General features: G+C 41.2%; 1 protein-coding gene across 1 annotated transcript in view; it reads left to right on the forward strand.

The window, feature by feature from the left end:
• The window catches only part of Ctnna3 (catenin alpha 3), a 1414880-nt gene that overhangs the window by 5135 nt on the left and 1389034 nt on the right, over nucleotides 1-20711 (forward strand). The window contains exon 3 of the mRNA XM_036167773.1: nucleotides 18489-18681. Within this exon, the coding sequence (XP_036023666.1) occupies nucleotides 18489-18681 (193 nt within the window). The remainder of the gene's footprint in view (nucleotides 1-18488; nucleotides 18682-20711) is intronic.

Consider the following 20711-nt stretch of genomic DNA (forward strand, 5'->3'; position numbering starts at 1 on the left):
TTTTTCCATGAAAAAGTTTGAGATTTATTTATGTGCATAGCTGTTTTGTCTGCTGATATGGCAGTGTACCCTGTTCGTGCCTGGTGCCCTTGGAGGACAGAAGAGGGTGATCCCCTGGGACTGGAGTCACAGATGGTTGTGAGCCTCTGTGTTAGTGCTGAGAATCGAGCCTACGACCTCTGGAAGAGCAGCAAGTACTCTTCACCTCTGAGCCACATCGCCAAACTCCACTCTTTATAAGAATAGTTCAACAAAACTGAGGCTTAGTTACATATCATATAGCTTTATTTATAGCTTTTTTTATAGCTATTTATAGACAGCTTTTATTTAAAGTAGCCACTCATATTTGGATGTTTAAGATTTCCGCTTTTTTGGGCTATTACAAACACTGCTGGCTGGGGATGTAGCTCAGTTCATAGAGCAATGCTTGCCTGGGGTTTGATCCAGAGCACCTCATAAACCGAACGCAGTGGCAACACCCTGGTAACCAGAACACGCAGGTGGTGGAATCAGGAAGATCAAGTTCAAGTTCATCCTCACCTAAACAACAAGTTAGAGGCTAGCCTGGGAAACAAGAGATCCTGTCTGAAATGATAGTAAACATCTCCATGCTGAACATCTTTATGTACATGGGTCATTTCCTTAGGATTAGTTGCCGAAAATATTCAGTAAGTGGGCAAGATATGATCTCATATTTATCACTAAGTTTTTGTAGGGGTGGATTTAAGCTACTGAACTTGAACTTACTAAGTACCCCAGGCCAGCCTCCATCTCATGATCCCCTTGCCTTAAGCACTTCTAGTGGTAGGCTGACAAGTATGAGCCGTGCCCAGCCACGGGGACAGTTTTAAACAAATTCTCACAACTAAAACGTTTGTTCCTGCCTTACTTTGCATTTTACTTCTCTGATGAATACTGTGACTAAAAGCAACTTGAGGAAGAAAAGGTTTATTTCATCAGGAAGCAAAATCAGGAGAGGAACTGCAGCCCAGAGCAGGGAGAAATCCTGCTTACTGCCTCGCTCCCCAAGGCTTTGCTCAGTCTGCTTCCTTAAACATCCCTGGAACACCTTCCCAGGGATGGCACTACCCATAGTGAGCTGAGCCCTCCCACATCAGCCATCCACTAAAAAAAAAATGTCCCCAAAGACTTGCCTACAGGAATTTCTGATGGAAGCATTTTCTTAATTGAGATCCTTTTTCTCAAATGACCTTGGCTTAGTCAATTTGACCAAAAACTAACCTTCACCATTCCTGTGCACTTACAAGGGGGTGGGAGTAGAAAAAACGACTTTGGAGGTGGCTGAATGGTAAGTATTTAATGTCACTGCCTATTTTTTCCATGACAATGTGACATTGGAATTGGTCACTTAGAACTTGATAATCATAAAGGATGCTGCCATATATTTTTTTTTCCCTCCGAGACAGGGTTTCTCTGTGTAGCTTTGCACCATTCCTGGAACTCACTTGGTAACCCAGGCTGGCCTCGGACTCACAGAGATCCACCTGACTCTGCCTCCCAAGTGCTGGGACTAAAGGCATGTGCCACCACCACCCGGCGCTGCCATATTGTTATGAGTGGAGAAACTGCATTTTATTTGGTTTTTGAGACAGAGTTGCCCCATGTAGTCCAGGCTAACCTCAATACCTTTGCCTCAGTTGGGGGTTCCTGTGCTGGCATCACCAGAATGCAGCGTCATATCCTATTAGAAACTACCCTTTATGTATGAACAAAAAGTAGTAGATGTTTTGGTCAAGTACCTTGCCATATCAGTCCATAGGAATTCACATGAAAAGATACAGTGGTCACAACTGTGTGTGTGTGTATTAGACTGTGCTAAAGCTACCATAACCATCTCTCTAAATGGTATTGATTCTGCCTAGGAAGTTAAAAGGGCAAAAATGATCTGAAAGAATTTTATTTGATTGGAAAAAAATAAACCTCTCCTAAAAAGTGCAATTATGTTAATGTGAGGCGCTTTTGATGTGGCACCTGGGCGTGGGATTTCCCTGAACAGCAGCAGATGAGATGAGGGAAGGAGGTAACCCAGAACCTGTTCTGTGATAGTTCTCTGTCACATGCTAATGCAAAGCTAACTTTATCTTTTTTGCTCATTGTTGGCTTTCAAATGTTTATTGATTTCTTAAAAGAGGCTCAGCATATCACTTTGCCAATGCCCCAGCTGAACATTTTTTATAGGTCGTAGCAATATTCGACTCATATGAAATTACAAATTTTAATAATTTATGGACTAGCTACTGTGTGTAAGAACTTCCTCATAAAGCAGAGTCCTAGCACAACAGAATTATCTGGACACACACTTGGTTTTCATTATCATAGGGTTTTTCTTGTAAAATCCCAATGTATTTTAAAGTCTAATAATTAATATCTTAAAATAACTGGCCTTATAGGACTTTATGCTTGGCCTCTAAAAGTCCTGTCACTTAAAAATTACTTATTTTTATGAATATATAATGAATGTGTGTGTGTGTGTGTGTGTGTGTGTGTGTGTGTGTGTGTGTGTAAGCCTGGAGTGTGCAGATGCCTTCAGGGTCACAAAAGGTGGTGGATCCCCTAGGCCTGGAATTGCTGGTGGTTGTGAGCCACCTAATATGGGTGCTGGGACTCAAAATCTGGGTCCTCTGTAAAAGCAGCAAGTGCTTTTAGCCATCGAGCCATCTTTCCAGCATCTCATTTGTCAATTTTGTCCTATATCATTTGTCCACACAAATAATTTCTTTAAATTTCAATAGGATTGATTTTTCCCCCTCCTGGGTAACATTGTGCTAGATATATCATTTTTCTCCAGAATGTTTAGTTTTTACTTAAAACATTTAACTGATAGAATTATGTACTCATCTATATATGTGCTTTATATAATGACCACCACAGCCAAATTAATGAATAGATTCATCACTGTCCACAAGTACTGTTTTGTATTTATGTAGCAAAGACATTTAAAGCATATCTAAACCGTATATTTGTTTCATTAAATTTCAAGTACATTAAACAATGTTGTTAAACTATAGTTACCATTCTATTCAGAAATTAGATTTCCAGAACTTAAATCATCATATGACTGAAAATTTGTATCCTTTGACCAAACTTCCCATTTCCCATAGCTCCCATCTCTAAGACCCTGAAAACCACTGTTTTATGCTATTCTGTGATTTCATCTATGTGAGATTGTATTGTACTTTCCTTTTGTGCCTGTAGACATTATTTACTGTAATAATGGAAATATTATTTAGGATAAGAATCTCCAGGTCCATTCATGTTGTCAGATGGTAAGAATTCCCTTTCCTAAAACAACTTAATAATATTCACGTAAATATATATCAAATTTTATTGATTTCTTTACCAATAGACTCTTAGGTCCTGTCCTTATCCAGGAATTCCAGAGAGTTCCTGGTTTGAATAGTTGAATGGTTCATACCAGTAGATGATACAGTACTGATCATGCTAAATGTGTTTGAATGGAACCGCGTCTCCTCTACGCTAAAGTAACCAGTTTAGTAACCCCATTGCAAAGGTCTCACGTTTCCTCATTGTTTATCTTTGTGTCAAATTCTTTTGCTCAGGAATTACTTATCTTGGCACATAATTCAAAATCAAGACTACAGTTTAATTTTTGGGGTGAGTGGTCATAGATACTAACTATGCTGTCACCCCAAGTTCTTAATTCATTTATGCATAAATCTTTATTCTGCTCTTTTTTTTTTTTTTTTACAGTAGTCAGAATCTTCCCTACCAAACCTGATTTATCTTTAATCTTTTTTTTTTCTTTCTCTTGAGCACAGGTAAATCACTAGATCATTTTGCAGGGAGGCTCAGCCTGGGATATATTTCAATCATTCGATTTCATTTTCTCAGTATGATAACTTACACAGCGCATCCCTTTGCAATAAATTCCTCCAATGGGTCAGAAATAATTTTTTTCTCAGCAATTACGTTTTTATGATTGCAACTGTAGGCATCTGCATTTTATCACTTTCCAGATCTGAATGTGGCAGCGGAGTGCAGAAAGTCTATTTATGCAGAACTGTGCTTCAAGGAGTTTACACCTCTGTGCTGCCTCTCTGAAGGGGGACATAAAATGCTAGATCGTGCTGTAGTCATTAGGTAATGGGTCCATCAATAATCTTATTTACCACAAAATATAATTTTCTGTGTGTCAGATCCATGTTGAATGTGAGTTAAAGGAATAGTCTCAAAATCTCTTAAAATAAAATAATCAATCCCTTTATAAGGTGTTATAAAGATTTTTTTTTGGCAAAATTCAGATGTATTTTATGATATAAATATATTTCACATTTTAAAGAGGTAAATACAGGATTAGAGCAACAGTAATGAACGTGATTTTTCTGGCTCTCATTACTAACTCTTGTGTAGCTCATGGCTCTGTGTTATTTCAACTTCCATACCATTTCCTAAATATCTACACATCTGCATGTCTATGTATGTATGAGTGTTTTGCCTGCATGTATGTATTTATGCCATGTGGGTGCATGGTACCTACAGAGGTCAGAAGAAGGACATGAGACAGCCCCCCCCTCCCCCTGTAATAGACGCTGTAGGTGGTTATGAACCACCATGTAGGTGCTAGGAACCGAACCCAGACCCTCTTTGTAAGAGCAGCAAGTGCTCTTAAACCACTGAGCCATCTCTCTAGCCCCCTACCTGTATTTTTATGGGAGTTCCCCAAAATATTGTGCACCCTAATAAACTTATCTGGGGTCAGAGAACAGAACAGTCACTAGACAGACATAGAGACCAGAAAATAGTGGCACTCACACCTTTAATCCTAGCATTCCAGAGGCCACACTGGAGACAGCTAGGCATGGGGACTCACGACTTTAATCCCAGGAACTGAGGGCAGAAAGCAGAAAGGTATTTAAGGTGTGAGAATGAGGAACTAGACACTGGTTAAGATTTTAGGCTTTTGAGCAACAGTTCAGCTGAGATTCATTCTGGATGAGGACTCAGAGGCTTCCAGTCTGAGGAAACAGGATCAGCTGAGGAACTGGCAAGGTGAGGAAGCTGTGGCTTGTTCTGCTTCTCTGATCTTCCAGCATTCACCCCTACACCCTGGCTCCAGGTTTGTTTTGTATTAATAAGACCTGTTAAGATTCATGCTACAGATAGCTTTTTAAAAGTTCTATAACAATAGCCATTGGTCAAGCCTAGGAATATCTTGTGATTCCTGCATGAGTTAGCACAAGCAAGGTTATGCTGAGACAACCCTAAAATCTCAGCGGCTTAATAACAATTCATTTCATGTTGAAGATACAAATTTATTGTGAGTTAGCTGGGGCCTCTGATCAAGACCAGTACTCAGGGACCTAGGCTTAGACAGAGTTAATTTTCATTGTCGACAAGAGGAACAGGACAATACCAGTACTCAGGGACCTAGACGAGGACAGAGTTCATCTTCATTGTTGACAAAGGGAAGAGGACAGGATGAACCATGAAAAGGAGCCATGACATGTCCAAATGTCACATATGTTACTTCTACTTCTACCATTTTTATCAAAGCAACTATGATGGCCAAAGTGAATGCTGGATGTGCAGTCTTGCCCAGTGCTCAGAGGACAACAACACCCCAAACTATTGCTTTCTCATTGCCTCCTTTTGTTAAGTCTCCATCCTCACCCAAGCCATTTTTTTTCCCTAGTCATATCTTACTTTATCTGGGGTGGGGAAACCGAGGGACAACTTACAGGTTTTTGAGAAGCTCCTTAGCCTCTGGCGGATGATCATTAGTTGGTCCTATTATTGTTGGTCCCAGGCCAGGAGGCCTGGGCAGGGCAGAATCAACCACCATCGTTCAGGTGAGATCTCCTGCCCATGAGCTGTTATGTGGGCTCTTTGGGTGGGTCTAGGAAACCAGTCAATATCAGAAATGATTAATATGAGATGAGCAAAACATTTTATTGATGTCACATATTCAGGAGGATCTTCACAAGAGTGAGGTCTGAAGACAGTGCCAACGTGTAATGCTTTGCCACTTTTTATATAGACACCAATAAATTTATGAAAGAATGGAAGATTTAAATGAATATCTGAGCCATGCTGGTAAACTCTAGGATATTTTTAAGGTATAGATGGCAGCAGGGATCTAAGAAGCTAGTTGCTTCCTGCAGAGTTGGAGGGACGGCTCAGTGGTTAAGAACACTTGCTGCTCTTGCAGAGGGCCTTAGTTCTGTTCCCAGATGGAAGGTCAAGCAGCGAGCTCACAACTGTCTCTAACGCCAGTTCCAGAGGATCCAGTGGTCTTTTCTGGTCTTCACAGCACACACACACACACACACACACACACACACACACACACACACACACACACACAAGGAATTTGTCTATTCAGGCTCATTGCTGGCCCAGGTTCCAGACTTGAGTGTTTAAGGTGGCTTTGCAGCCTTGATACATGAAGGGGAAATCCTTTCCTAAATAATCTTTACAACATGCTACACATAGAAAAATCAGGTCATCCGCCCCTTTCTGAAGGCAAGCTCATTAAATGATTTCAGCTTTAAAAACCGATCTACTAGTTTGGTATATCTTGTGATATGTTCTTAACTCCTCCACCATCCTTTCTTTGGGAGGTGATTGTATTTGTAGAGCTAAGCAGTGGATACATAGATAATGCAGTCATATCCCATGCAGTACTGAGAAAGATAGAGTGTTTTAGTTACTGTTATATTTCTGTGATAAAACACCATGGCCAAGGTAACTTATAAAAGAAAACATTTAATTTGACTTAGTTTCAGAGGGTTAGAGTTTATGAAGGTGGAGCAAAGGAACAGCTGAGGGCTCATATCTTTTTAAAATTATTTTTTATTTTTTATTTTTTTTTGGAGCTGAGGATCGAACCCAGGGCCTTGCACTTGCTAGGCAAGCGCTCTATCACTGAGCTCCTCAACCCCGAGGGCTCACATTTTGATCCCCAGTCGTGAGGTAGAGAGAAACACAATGAGAATCCCACTAGTCTTTTGAAACCTCAAAAGTCCACCCCAGTGACACACCTCTTCCAACAAGGCCACACCCTCTAACCCTTCCCAAACATTTCTACTTTAACTGGTATTCAAATCTATGAGCCCATGGGGGGCATTATCATTCAAACCACCACAAGGGGAGACATGAGCAGTGACAGTGACAGCTCCTCTAAATACTATGTTTTTAATTTCTCCCAGCCATCTTAGGGAGAACTCGGCTGTACATCAATTCAGCAAAATTTCATTTTCTTTTCTTTGAGTCCCAAACCCAAACAAAGGAAGAGAGAAAGAGAAAAAGGAAAGAAACAAAGGAAAGCATTTAGGTATATAAGCAGCCACATACATCAGTTTATATATATAAGCAGTCACATACATCCGTTTATACAAATAGCAGCAAGAGGCCCAAAGAGTCCATTTCCTGCCTTCTACAAACTGACCTGATTGGCTTCTGGGTAGCAGAGAAGGACCTCTGCAACCTTTGGGTTCTTAGTCTCCAAGAACAGCATTGCCCTTATCTCTTTCAGAAAAAGAAATGACTGTCTGTGATCGTCATCATTACCGTATTGAATGAACGCTGTCATTTGCTTATAACTGGGTTCTAGTTTTGTCAATCTGACGCCAACTAGCCTCATTGGAGGGGAAAGCCTATTGAGGAACTGCCCAGGTCACATCCGGCCTTTGGGCATGTCTACAGCGGGTTTGTCTTGATCATTAACTGACACTGGAGGGCCCAACCCATTATGGGCCCTACCATTCGCAGGCAGGTGTCCTGGGCCGTCTGAGAAAGCTAGCTAAGCACGGGCCCCTGAGCCAATCGTGGAGCAAGCCAGCAAGCAGCGTCCCTCCATGGATTCTGCTTCAAGTTCCTGCTTGAGTTCCTGACTCAACTTCTGTCAATGATGGACTGTGACCATAAGTCAAATAAAAGCCTTTTCTCCCTGAGTTGTTTTTGGTCAGAGTGTTGGCACAGCACAGCAGCAGAAAGGAAAGCAGAAGGGCTTCTTTGATGTTCTCTATAAGCCTCCTATGTGTGCCCTTGCTGATTACCCCATCAATAGACCGGATACCACGATTCCCCTCACAGGTTCAAAGGAAGCCCTGCAGACAGTCCTGTGCACATATAACGTTCTTGTAGAGTAATACATGCCTAAGCAAAGACTGGATTTTTGATGGTAATGTACAATCTTAAAAGTTAGCAAATTTAAATGCTTTTGAAATACTTACAGGCTTGATGCTTAATAAGTATAACGATATTATTTTTACGGCAGGACGAAGAAATGAAGTTAGTCGGCCTCCACAATGTTTGAAAGTTGAAGGTGATTCAGAATAGCTGAGGTGATATCTAATACAGTGACTTTCTCAACTTCTGAATCTTTTACTGCCAGGAAACTGCTCCCACGGGAAAGTTGCTAGTCTAGAGCGTTTCTTGAGAAACAAACAGTTCAGAAAACAGGAAGCTGCTTTTAGAATGAAAATAAGACTAAGAAAGGCCAGTAGTTAGCTGATTAAAATACTGTAGAATCCAGCTAGAGCACAGATGGCAAGTGTATCAGAAGGTCCACGATGTCCCCCAGACCCGCTCTTTTTCTCTCTTTCTTTCTTTCTTTCTTTCTTTCTTTCTTTCTTTCTTTCTTTCTTTCTTTCTTTCTTTCTTTCTTTCTTTGTTAAATCAGACTCTGGTATTTTCCCACTTGCTCCAATATTGTTGTCAGCCTTGGTCAGCCTTTTGGGTGCTGTGATGATAAGTGTGTCTCACAACATTTGGTACCACTGCTAATGTTACTGTCTTTCCATAACAGCTCGTCTTCCCCTCTGTGGATTCATAGATTGCACACTGAACTTGGCTTTGAAATGTGGCCTCTCCCCACTTATAAAGTGATTTTATAGGCAGCCAGGTGTTAGAAACTGATAAACACGATCCACCTGCTCATTAGTAGATGCAAGGGAATAATCATGGTTATCTTGGGGAAATGATAAAAAAAAAAAAGTCCTCATCTCTGAAGCTGTGGTCATTTACTCTGCCTGAGATGTGACTCAATCCTTCATAGACCCTTCTGGCAGTCTCTGGAGATAGCCTGAAATTTGAAACCTCCATGACTTTAGACCAATGATGGCAATCTTCATTTTTTTTTTTTTTTTTTTTTTTGTATAGGCCCCAGATAGTGAATAGCTTCAGATTTGATAGCTAATCTGTTGCGATTATGATGCCTTTATAGTAGGAAGGCAGCCATAGACAATATATAAACAAGTGGGCCTGGCTTGAGACTACAAATTTCTTATTGCCAGAAATAAGCCAGTGTTCAGACTTTTCTCCAGGGATAGTTTTCAGGGCCCTATTGGAGACAGATCGATTTCTTGCTGAGATACTCTGTACTCACCGCATGAGGAAATGTAAGGGACGGGTGCTGTCTCACAGTCAGTTGAAAGCCTCATGGGATACAAATCATGGTGCAGTGGTTTGTGGCCAAACCCTATGAGAGACACAAAAGCCTCAGTTGGAGAAGAGTGCTGGGTAGGCAATTCCGAAAATTCCTGTTACTGTTGAGGACTCTGTTAGCCCAGTGGTTTTCAACCTTCATTGCACATTAAAATCATTTGGGGAGCTTTAAAAAATCCCGATACTCAGGCCTCACACAAAGCTAGTTAAATCAAGAGTCTCAGGGAGTAGGGCCAAGCACTTTGAAAGCTCCCCGGTGATCACAACGTAGGAATTGCTGAGCTGGCTGTTGTATCGGCCAGTGGCGAGCATGACTCTTCCTCTAGACCCAAGGCTTGCCCTAAAACCATGCCTCATTTATGTTTTTCTAACCTTATAATTGAAAAAAATATATGATATCTAGCCATGAAAGTGAACATTGTGAGTAAAAGCTTACTAAATGTGATTTGCGATTTTGTAGATTTTTAAGATTTATTTCATTAAAAAACGTTGTGTATGTGTATTTGTACACATGAGTGCAGGTGCCTGTGGAATCCAGAAGAGGTTGTCAGGTCCCTTGGGGCTGGAATGACAAAGTGGTTGTGAGCTGGCTGGTGTGGGATCCAAACTCAGGTCCTTGGGAAGAGCAGCAAATGTTCTTATGAGCCAACTCTCCAGCCTATAGATGGGTTTTTGCTCTTAAAGGGAACAATTTGTATTCCCAGCTTGGATTCATAAGATACCGTTTTTTTGTTCTGGTTAGACACATCTCCTACATTTTCCATCTTGCATTTTTAATATTTCTGAAGTGAGAATCCATCTTACAGCAGCTATAAACATTTAATGTAGCCGTTCTTTTTGATGCTTGTGGGGATTACAAATTTGCCCACAGGATACTTCTGTTTCTATATCGTAAGTTCTGACCTTCCTCATCAGCACCTGCCCATTGGGATGGGATAAATTATTCAGCTAGTAAGATGGTAAAATGGTGTGATTCTATGATTTCAACAGTGTCTTTTGGTAGGTACTCTGTCCCTTACATAAAATGATCAGAAATAGATGGTTGGGGTGTGTCTTGTTTATGTGTTTTTGTGGTAAGAGACTGGGCCTTTGGATTAGTGGGATGACCTTTGCACTTCTATGGAATGGCTGCTCTAGAACTCTCTGCAGACCAATGACGTTTCCTCAAAGGTCACCATTACCATACACATAAGGGTTTTTTGCACAAGCATGGCATCTGAGCTCAATCCTCAGAACCTGGAAGGAGAGGACCAACTCCACAAAGCTGTCTTCTGGCTCCTCTTGTGAGCCACGGTATGTGTGTATGTGTGTGAGGACATGGTTAGAAGCTGGTCATCTGGAAACCAAGGAATAGTTTCAGATAGAGGCAAACTTTCTTGACTCCTGGCACCTAGAATTATGAGAAAATAAAATTCTGTTGTTTAAGCTTCTCAATCTGTAGCATTTGGTTATAGTATCCCTAGCAAATGAACTAATAACGAGGATTTAAGAGACTAAAAACCAGTAAAATAAGTAATAATAAAAACATGCCAGCTCCTGAAAATAAGCCATGTACAATCTTGTGACGCCCCCTCTCCCTTCAATGTAAAAGACATTTGCTTCTGGATAATTTTGAACTGCTCAAACCCCAGATAAATTGTGCATGGAGGAGTTAGTTATTCAGAATTTCTAAAAATTTGCTTTTCTGTCATACTGGTTAGGGGAACTGGTTTAGAAACACACACATAAGTGATGATTTATATAAAAGCTACAATGTGTTATTATACATATATTTGTTTTATTATTATGATGGCTGTATTACATTATAGTGTACCCCTAAATAGTACAAATTATGTCATGAGAACTAAATTATTTCCTTAAATGATGAAGGCATCTGAGAAATCACCTTGCAGTACCAGAACAGAGGTAGGGTTAATCAGGCCACAGACTGACTTACACACACCCTTCGGTCATGCACACATTCTCCCCCCATCTTGTAGTAGCTACATGCAACTGCAGATAGGCAGTTTTGGAGGGAAGGACAGGAACCGCCGTGAAGGGTAAGGCTTATAGCTCTCAGCTATTGCTCTGACCTCTTGGTTTTTAACTCTGCAATTGGCTCTGTGTTTCTTATTTAACAAGACCATTATATCTACACCATCTAAACCAGAAGCTCATGTTCCACCACCACAAACAAGCTAAAGCCTCTCCCTCCTTCATCCTCCCAAGAGAACTATGTTCATTCAATTCTTTTCCTGCTTTTTAGTTTCTTTTCTACTTGATATCTGAGGTGAGAATCCAGACCGAATTTTTTTGTTTTTTTCTATCTCCCACCCAGAGTCCAGCCCCTAGTTGAGGACCAACTGGTATACCCCTATATTTTCTGGTGGGAAGCCACGTGTCCTTCGGGGCTCTTCTTAGAAGGTCCATTTCATCTTTGTGGCTGTTTGCGGCTCTGCAGAGCTTTCTCTGTACTTATGGAAGTGTCAGCTATTTGCTCCTCCTGCCACGGTACAGCCGCTCCTGTGCTGCCCACATTACCATCTTGGCGCTTATTCATTTTTTTATCTCTTAAGTCCCCACAGTACTGTTTCCAACACAGTATGTGCTCAATAAATGTTTATTGCCTTGAAATGAGCTGAAAGAAGCTGGTGGTTGATTTGGGGAGGCCGTTGCATGTTAATTTAGAGGCTCACAATCCTTCAGCCTTGCAGGGTCAGCCTGGCTTGGTTTTGGAAGGAAGTGAAGAGCAGATACAGTTGTCAGGGGCTTGAGGGAGAGCTGCCCCCGCTCCCAGCCCCCGCAACAAGTCCGGGGAGACTTTTTGACAGGCAAATTTATAGAAAAGTTAGTCATTTCTTTTCTACTTTTCTGATCTGTTCCAAAACCCGGACAAATTTAAAGCGAATTAACACGGCTTAAATGCTTTGTATCCTATTTCATAAATTACAATGAACTGAAAGGAAGGAACGAAAGTAGCCCCGAAGGCTCCTGTGAGCTACTGCAGGAAGGTTAAAAATTCAAAGCATTTTTATCTCATCAACAAGGAAAGAGATCGCTGTTAACGCAGCCTTTTAATACCACGGCGATAGCAGAGTGTGAAGAGAAAAAAACCAGAGTTCAATTGGGAAAGAACACGAATATAGAATAGAAATGTGCTACCCAAGCTGACATTATAAAACCTTCTGTGGAGCAAAGTGTCAAGGAGCCAGGAGCCAAAGCAATGGTCACATCCGTGTCCCAAACAAGATGAAACCATAAGCGCCCATTGTATTCCGTAGTGCTCATAGTGTGTGCTAGCCTGGCTCTCAACAAGGGCGAGTAAGGGGCTGGTTCACTGAGCATACCAATGTAATCTGCAGTGTCTTTGAAGCATCTAGAGAAGAAGTCCATCTGAATTAGAGTCCAGTGCACTGTTCAAGGAGACAGCCCCCCTCCCCATACCTGATGTAGGAAAGATTATACAAACTATTCCTTTGAACTCTAACATTCAACGTACAGTGATTGCACACCACTTAGGATTTGTTTAGTTACATGACATGTTAGACTTCCAGAATTAATAAGGTAGGAATTTCTTCTTTACATATTATTTGAGTCTGCTAACTTAAGACTATTTCAATGAGAGGAGGCCTTCTTCCTGTGTCTTTTATTATTATGTAACTATTTGCATTATTAGTGATCAGCCCCAGGGCCTTGCACATTCTAGGCAAGTATCCTACTATTGAACTACACCCAACTCCCTGCTTTTTAAATATATACATATATATATGAAATTTATTTATTTATTTGAGTCTGGGTCTTGCTAAGTTGCTCAGGCTATTCTTGAAATCAGGTTTTAGCCCAGACAGGCCTTGAACTCATGATCTTCCTGTCTCAGCCTCCCAAGTAGGTTGGAATACAGTGTTGTGCCACCAGACCTGGTTTATTATTATTATTATTTATAAGCATATACTAATTGTATACAATAATGGGCTTAATTATGACATTCTAATACATCTGTGTAATTCATTTTCCTTCTATCTTTGGTGAAGGTGTTGTTATAGAAAAGCACAGGGGTACAGACTAAAAGAAGTGAACAAACCCATGTTTACTCAATAAAGCTGCAAGCCTGGAGATTTCCCATGTTTAAAAATCTTCTAAAATTAAAAAACAAAACAAAACAAAAAACCGGGGTGGTGGTGGAGAGAGGCGAGGTTGTGCATTTGTGACAAAGTATACAGGTGATAAAATACACTGGATTCTGTAGGAATCATCTCTGCTACAGGTTCAACCCCAAGTTTTCTATTCTTTATAGAAATAGCTCTTTGTACTGTAAAGGAAAGTGAAGAAACAGCAATCATTTTACAGAATATTTCGAAGTTAATTTTACTGGTTTCTGGTATTCCTTCGGAGATGGGAGACCTTTTCAAATAACACATGCACCCCCCACCTCCTTGGTGAGACACATCTGCTGTGGTGAGTCACAGTCCCTGATGGGAGTAGGTGTCAGCCCTTAGGTGAACTGAGGTGAAAAAATAAGTTCAGCTGTCTTCTCTTTCCGAACAGGATTGCCAAGCCTATTTACTTCCTAAGGTAAAAATGAATCATTGGAAATGTCACTTAACTTTAGCTGATATTAAATAACTATATTGGGGTGCTTAAAAAGATGATTTAGGTTCAAACTACTTATACAAGTGAACAGCTTACAAGCTGCAATTGCTTTTTTAAAAAAAATAAGCATCATGCTCTTATACAATGTTCCTGTTCACATTTTTCCACTTCTGTGGCATTTACTATAAAGAACAAAGCATTTCCAGAATGCTCATTTTAATTTCAAAGGTTAGGGTATTTGGTGGGAAGCATTTGGTGCTCAGAGGATTCAGACAGTAGTGGAAGATTGTGCCGGAGGAAAAAGCGTGAACTGTGCACTTGAAAGCTGGAGGGAAGGAGCCTTCTCGACAAGACACTCATTCTTCACGTCAAACAGAAGTTTTAAACTGGGTGTTAATCTAGACAAATACCTTTTAGCTCTGTAAATAGGAGCAGAGATATTTGCTCTTTGGTGTTTGTGAAAGCATCACCTGTGATACAACAGGCTTTTTGTCATTTGCCTATGATACCCCTTAGCTGTTGGTAAAGCAGTCCAGTGTGCTGTGAACAGCCTACATCACACTCGGTTGGGAGGTGGAGGCCCCCGGAGGAAGGTAAGATTAGATCCAAAGAAAGCACCCGTGACAGGGATTGTTGTGTCTAATTTTTCTTATCTCCATTGTGCACAGACTGGAAAATCTGCAATGTGTCTTGTGAATTTTAAAAGCACTGGACCTTACTTAACCAGTTCACAGTCTTACTGGATAAATGGGATTTCCTCCCTCCTTGTCCTCCTCCTTCTCCACTCTTTCTCTCTTCCTGAGATAAGATCTCAAGCCTCCAACTGGCTATACAGTTGAGGATGGACTTGAATTTTGAACTGTTATGGGATTACAGGTGTTGACTACCTGTAATCCATCTGAAGGCTGGATTTTAGGTAGTCAGTTGTGTGGGGGCCATGGTACATGCTAGACAAGTGACTGAACTATATCCCCAGCCTCTGTTCTTATTTTCATAGTAAGGAAACACAGACTTGTTCCAAGATATTTCATTGTTGGTTATGTATACAGGAATAAAATAAATCAGAATAAAACAGGAAATAGTTAGAAAAGAGAGAATAGTTTAGAAAAAAAATTATTTTCATCCCCATTGCTTGTAAATTCTTAGTTCTTAGATAAACAATGGCTCCAAGCCAAAGAAAAATCAGTTGTTCTACTAACAGTCAGTAGGCAAAATCTCTATGGGCTGCAGAGCCTGGAGGGAGTGGCCTATCCTATTGTGAAAGATGTGGAACACAGGAGTAGTAAGTTGGATCAGTAGGTAAAGGCATTTGCTGTCAAGCTTGACAACTTTAGTTCTATCCCCGAGACTCACATGGTGAAAGGAAAGGACCAACTTTTATAAATTATTGTTGGACCTTCACATGCATGACCCCTACCCCCCAAAAATATAAGTTTAGAAAGATATGGTACACAGTTTTCAGGGCCTAGATTTCTTGATTTTTTTAAAAAAATGTTTATTTTTAAGAAGTTTTTTTTCTTTAATTTAAAATTCAGTGTCTATGTGTTTATCTCTGTGTGGGTATGTACATATGAGTGCAGTGCCCTTGGAGGCCAGAAGAGGGCGTTGGATCCTCTGGAGCTGGAGTTACAGGCAGTTGTGAGCCACCCAAAGCAGGTGTTAAGAACTGAATTTGGGTCCTTGGAAGAGTAGTACATACTCTTAAGCCTTGAGCCATCTTTCCAGTCCCTTATTTTTTTTTCTATTAATTTTTTATATAATATATTCTGAACATGGTTTCTCCTCCCCCAACTCCTCCCAGATCCTCCCTACCTCCCTACCCACACAGTTCCACACCCACTCTTTCTTCTTTCTTGCCTTCTTTCCCTCCCTCCCTCCTTCCTTCCTTTCTTTCTCTCTCTAGAAAACAAACAAACAAAAAAATCAAACAAACCAGAATTAAAAAAAAGAAAAAAACACAAGAAACACACACACATACAAGCAACCCATGAATACACAAAATTGGAAATCATAATACATAAGCAAAAGACTAGTAAGACAAAAAAAAAATGCCCAAACAAAGCAATATGGGACAAAAAGTCTAAAAACATACCCTTGAATTCATTTTTGTATTGGTCATCTACTGCTGGGCCTGAGGCCTACCCTTAAACATGGTTTATGTACCTAGTGAGACTCTACTGGAGAGAATTGTTTCCTTTCCTGGTTAGGGGTGGGAAACCATGTCCACATTCTCCTCTTAGCAGTGGGAGCCCATGTGGCTTGAATCTGTTGTGCAGACCCTGTGTGTCTTGCCACAGTCTCTGTGACTTCATAGTGCACCAGTCCTGTTGTGTTTGGAAGATGATACTGTTTCCATCATCTCTGGTTCTTAATCAATCTTTCTGCTTCCTGTTCCACATAGCTCCCTGAGCTCTGAGGGGAATGGGTTGATGAAGACATTCCATTCAGGACTGAGTATTCCAAAGTCTCTCACTCTCTGTACATTGTCCCATAGTGGGTGGGTCTCTGTGTTAGTTCCCATCTACTGTAAGAGGAAGCTTCTCTGATGATGGTGGAGCTAGGCACTGATATATGGGGAATAGCAGAATGCCATTGAGAATCATTTTACTGCTATATTTCTTGAACAGAGTAGTATTTGGTTTTCTTGTAAGCCCATGGCCTAACCAGAGCAGTGTCAGGCATGGGTTTCAATTCACGCAGTGCTCAAGAGTGGTAGAGCTGGATCTTGAGGTAGATCTATTCCTGGCTCCCTGAGGCACTGCCACATTGATTTTCATAGTCAGCCCCTTACTTTTAAATTTTATTTATTGTTAGTGTATGTGTATGTATGTACATATGTATAATATGTGTGGGCACATGTGCTGAGCATGCTTGTGGAGGCCAGAGGACAACTATTAGGCATTAGTACCCTCCTTCTATTTTGACTCCAAGGATGGAACACAGGTCATTGGGCATACTCAGTGGTTTTACCCAGCTCACTGACTCTATTTACCTGTTTCTAGTTGGCAAGTAAATGTGTATATTTATGAGGTACAATGGTGGTTGATATGTGTGTACGTTGTAGAAAGAGCCAGTCTAGCTAATTAACGTAGGTGGCATCTCACTGCCCTACCATTGGAGCCCCTGTCTCAATAGGAGCCTAATTCATATGCTGGATACAAATGATTTTTCTGCTTTATAAAAGTTTTATCCCAGAATTTCTTCTGGGATCCAAGGTTTAATTAAGAAATGGAAGCAATGGATATTTTTCATAAAGTAATAGTATGAACTTTGGTTTCTAAATGTATTTTTCCCTTTTTAAATTGAGAATTTCATGCACACATATAATGTTTCGATCAAATCTAACCCCCATCCCCTCCTCTCCAACTCCTCTCCCACCACTTTTCCCTCCTAACTCTATGTGAGCTCTCTTTTTTTAAAAAACCCATCGAGGGGCTGGAGAGATGCCTCAGTGGTTAAGAGCACTGACTGCTCTTCCAGAGGTCCTGAGTTCAATTCCCAGCAACCACATGGTGACTCACAACCATCTGTAATGAGATCTGGTGCCCTCTTCTGGTCATACATGCTGTATACATAATAAATAAATAAATAAATCTTAAAAACAAACAAACCCATTGAGTTCACTTAGTGATACCTACACATGAATGCGGGTAGGACCATCAATCGGGAGTATGGCTAACCTCTTAGGGCCCGAATTTCTGAAGAAAACTGACTCTCTTTCTCCCACCACCCATCAGTTGCTAATAGTTCATCAACTAGGGTCACTACTTCCTGAGCCCCTCCCCACCCAATGCTGGGATTTTCGTCTAACGTGATCTTGCACAGGCTTGTGTTTGTAGTCACAACTGCTCTAAGTTCATGTGTGCAACGGCCTGTGTGTGCAACGGCCTGTTCTATCCAGCCGATAATGTTTCACTGCAGACACCGACTCCTTCCGTCTTGTACAATCTTTGTGCCCCTTCATCCATGATGATCCCTGAGCCTCCATAGTGGACGATGACCTTGAACGTCTTCTCTTCCCTCTGCAGTCTCTTGATACCTTTCTACCTCCACCATCCAAGTGTTGGGGTAACAGGTGTTACCTGTATGAGTTGCAGTAGGACTCAAGCTTAGGGTCTCATGCTTGCCAGTCAAGTACCCTCTCCACTGAGCCATGTGACCAGTGTGTTTTTCCCCATTTCCACTTCGTTATTAAATGTATGTATTTTTCCCCGAATGAAGTTTCTGATACACCCATAGCCCTCTCAGGCCTTTACCCAGTAGTAAAACTTGATGAGATTTAATAACCGTGACTCTCCTTTCTAATCTGCAATGGGGATTCCGGTGGCTGCCCTGGAAGGGACGACTTGATTTCTGGGGCTATAACAACGGTCCCTGGACTGAGTGTTGTCACTGGGACTCGATTCTGTTTCTTCTGGGCTGTTTGATCTCAAGACTAGGGTTCTCCCTACAGGACATTTAATAAGTTCCTTGTGTTTATCCACTCTTAGGTTACCACACTTGTAAACTGTCCGCAGAACCCTTCCAACAGGAAAAAGGGACGTTCAAAGAGAGCCAAAGTTCTCCTGGCTTCTGTGGAGGAAGCAACCTGGAATCTGTTAGACAAGGGGGAGAAGATAGCCAAGGAAGCGGCAGTTTTGAAGGAAGAGCTCACAGCTGCGCTCCAGGAAGTTCGAAAAGAGGGTGAGTAATCCCGTCCCAGTCAGGAGCATACCCTATCCCGAGGGCTCCGTTATGCAGTAGATGTTGGGAGTGTTTTGTTTTGCAGGCTCCAGTTTATTAGTCTTGCACACAGCTGCCAAGGGCAAGCCGTGGGAGGCAGAGTGGCTCATTAGACAGCTCCAAGGTGGAGTCCCAGCCCTGGCTCTTCTCTGGTTATGTGCTGTGTGCAGCTCCCCATCTCCAACTGTACGACATGCAGCTTCTCCATAAACAGAGAGGTTTAACAAAGTGGAAGATGTCTCCGCCCAAACACAATGAATTATAAAGTTCTTTATAAACAGTCTGGAGACATTTCCTCTCTGATGGGCTTAGAAATATGTTTTCTACTTTGCGGTGTTCAGAAGCTTAGGTTTACCAAGCCTTTTTTTTTTTTTCTTTCTCCCTAATGCTTTGTATAAACCACACATAATCCGGGCTGTGATTTGCTCATATTATATAATAGAAGCATATATTCTGACTTTTGATATTTTTTACTATGATAACACAACAATCAGCTTTCTCCGTTGAAGATTACAAGTCTCATGTGCAGGGTATTTAAAACAAGATTTAAAAGATCTAATTTGTGCCTATGGGGGATGCATTTGTTCGATTGTTCTTGTCTATGCAGGCATATGTGAAGGTCAGAGGTGAATGGATGCTGGAGTGTCTTCTGTTGCTTTTCTGTTCTGTCTGTCTATCATCTATCTATCTATCTATCTATCTATCTATCTATCTATCATCTATCTCATTTATTATCTATCTATCTATCATCTGTCTGTCTACCTTCCTATCTATGTATCAATCATCTATTTATTTATTTAGAGACAGGATCTCTCACTGAATCTGGACCTTGCCGTTTTGACTGACTGACTGCCTATCAAGCCCATGGGAACTGCTTGTTTCAGTGCCTTCCAGTGCTAGGGTTAAAGATATGCACTGCCACACCCAGAGTATTTTTTCCCCCTTTCACTTGGGTGCTAGGGATCTGAACAGGTCCTCATGCTTGCTCAGGAACCACTATATCCATGGATCTATCTCCTAGTCCTGCAAGATATCTTTTTTTTTTGTTTTTTGTTTTTTTTTCGAGACAGGGTTTCTCTGTGTAGTTTTGCGCCTTTCCTGGAACTCACTTGGTAGCCCAGGCTGGCCTCGAACTCATAGAGATCCACCTGGCTCTGCCTCTCGAGTGCTGGGATTACCACCACCGCCTGGCCCTGCAAGATATCTTTAAAAGAACTATTTGATGACTTTATGATTATCACCTCACTGCAACTCTTTTGGGAGGGAAAACAAAGTCGAACGTTCTTGTTCAGCTTCATTAAAAATGTCCAAGTTGTTTAAATATTTTTTTCTCCCCTATACCTAGTACAATTTTAAGAAAATCAGCAAGAGCCAGGTAAGGTGGTACTGTGATTTCAGTACTCAGGAGGCTGTGGTTGAAGGATGGCAAGTTCTCAGCCAGCCTGAGCTACCTCATGGACACCGTGTGTGTGTGTGTGTGTGTGTGTGTGTGTGTGTGTGTGTGTGTGTGTAACAGTATTTCCTAATCAAAATAAACATACTGGCCACAGTCAACTTTAGGGCAAATACAGGATACGGGGATTATGCTTAGCTTTTTTGTTTGTTTGTTTGTTTTTTTGTTTTTTGTTTCATAGCTCTTTGTCTGTTGTGTAGATTTGAGGTACACAGCATGGTGTTATGGGATTCACGTCACAAAATGGTTTCTCCAGTGAAGTACAAGGGCACAGCTCTCCCCTTACACACTTCGCTCCCACCCTGTGGTGATGAAACAGCTGGACACACTGGTTCCTGAAGGTTTCTTCCTGGGATTTACTGCAGTCCTGGTGTATGTTAGGGCTCCAGTTCGACTCCCCGCCCTTTTGACACCTTAAGCCCTTTGCCTCCTTCTCCCTACCACCCTGTCTCCTCACTGCCCTCACCTTCTTACCCTGTCCTAGTAATCTCTGTATTTGTTTTCTCTTCTTTTTCCTTTAAAAATTATTTTATTAATT

The sequence above is a fragment of the Onychomys torridus genome, chromosome 18 (genome assembly GCF_903995425.1).
Source record: "Onychomys torridus chromosome 18, mOncTor1.1, whole genome shotgun sequence".
Classification (NCBI taxonomy): domain Eukaryota; kingdom Metazoa; phylum Chordata; class Mammalia; order Rodentia; family Cricetidae; genus Onychomys; species Onychomys torridus.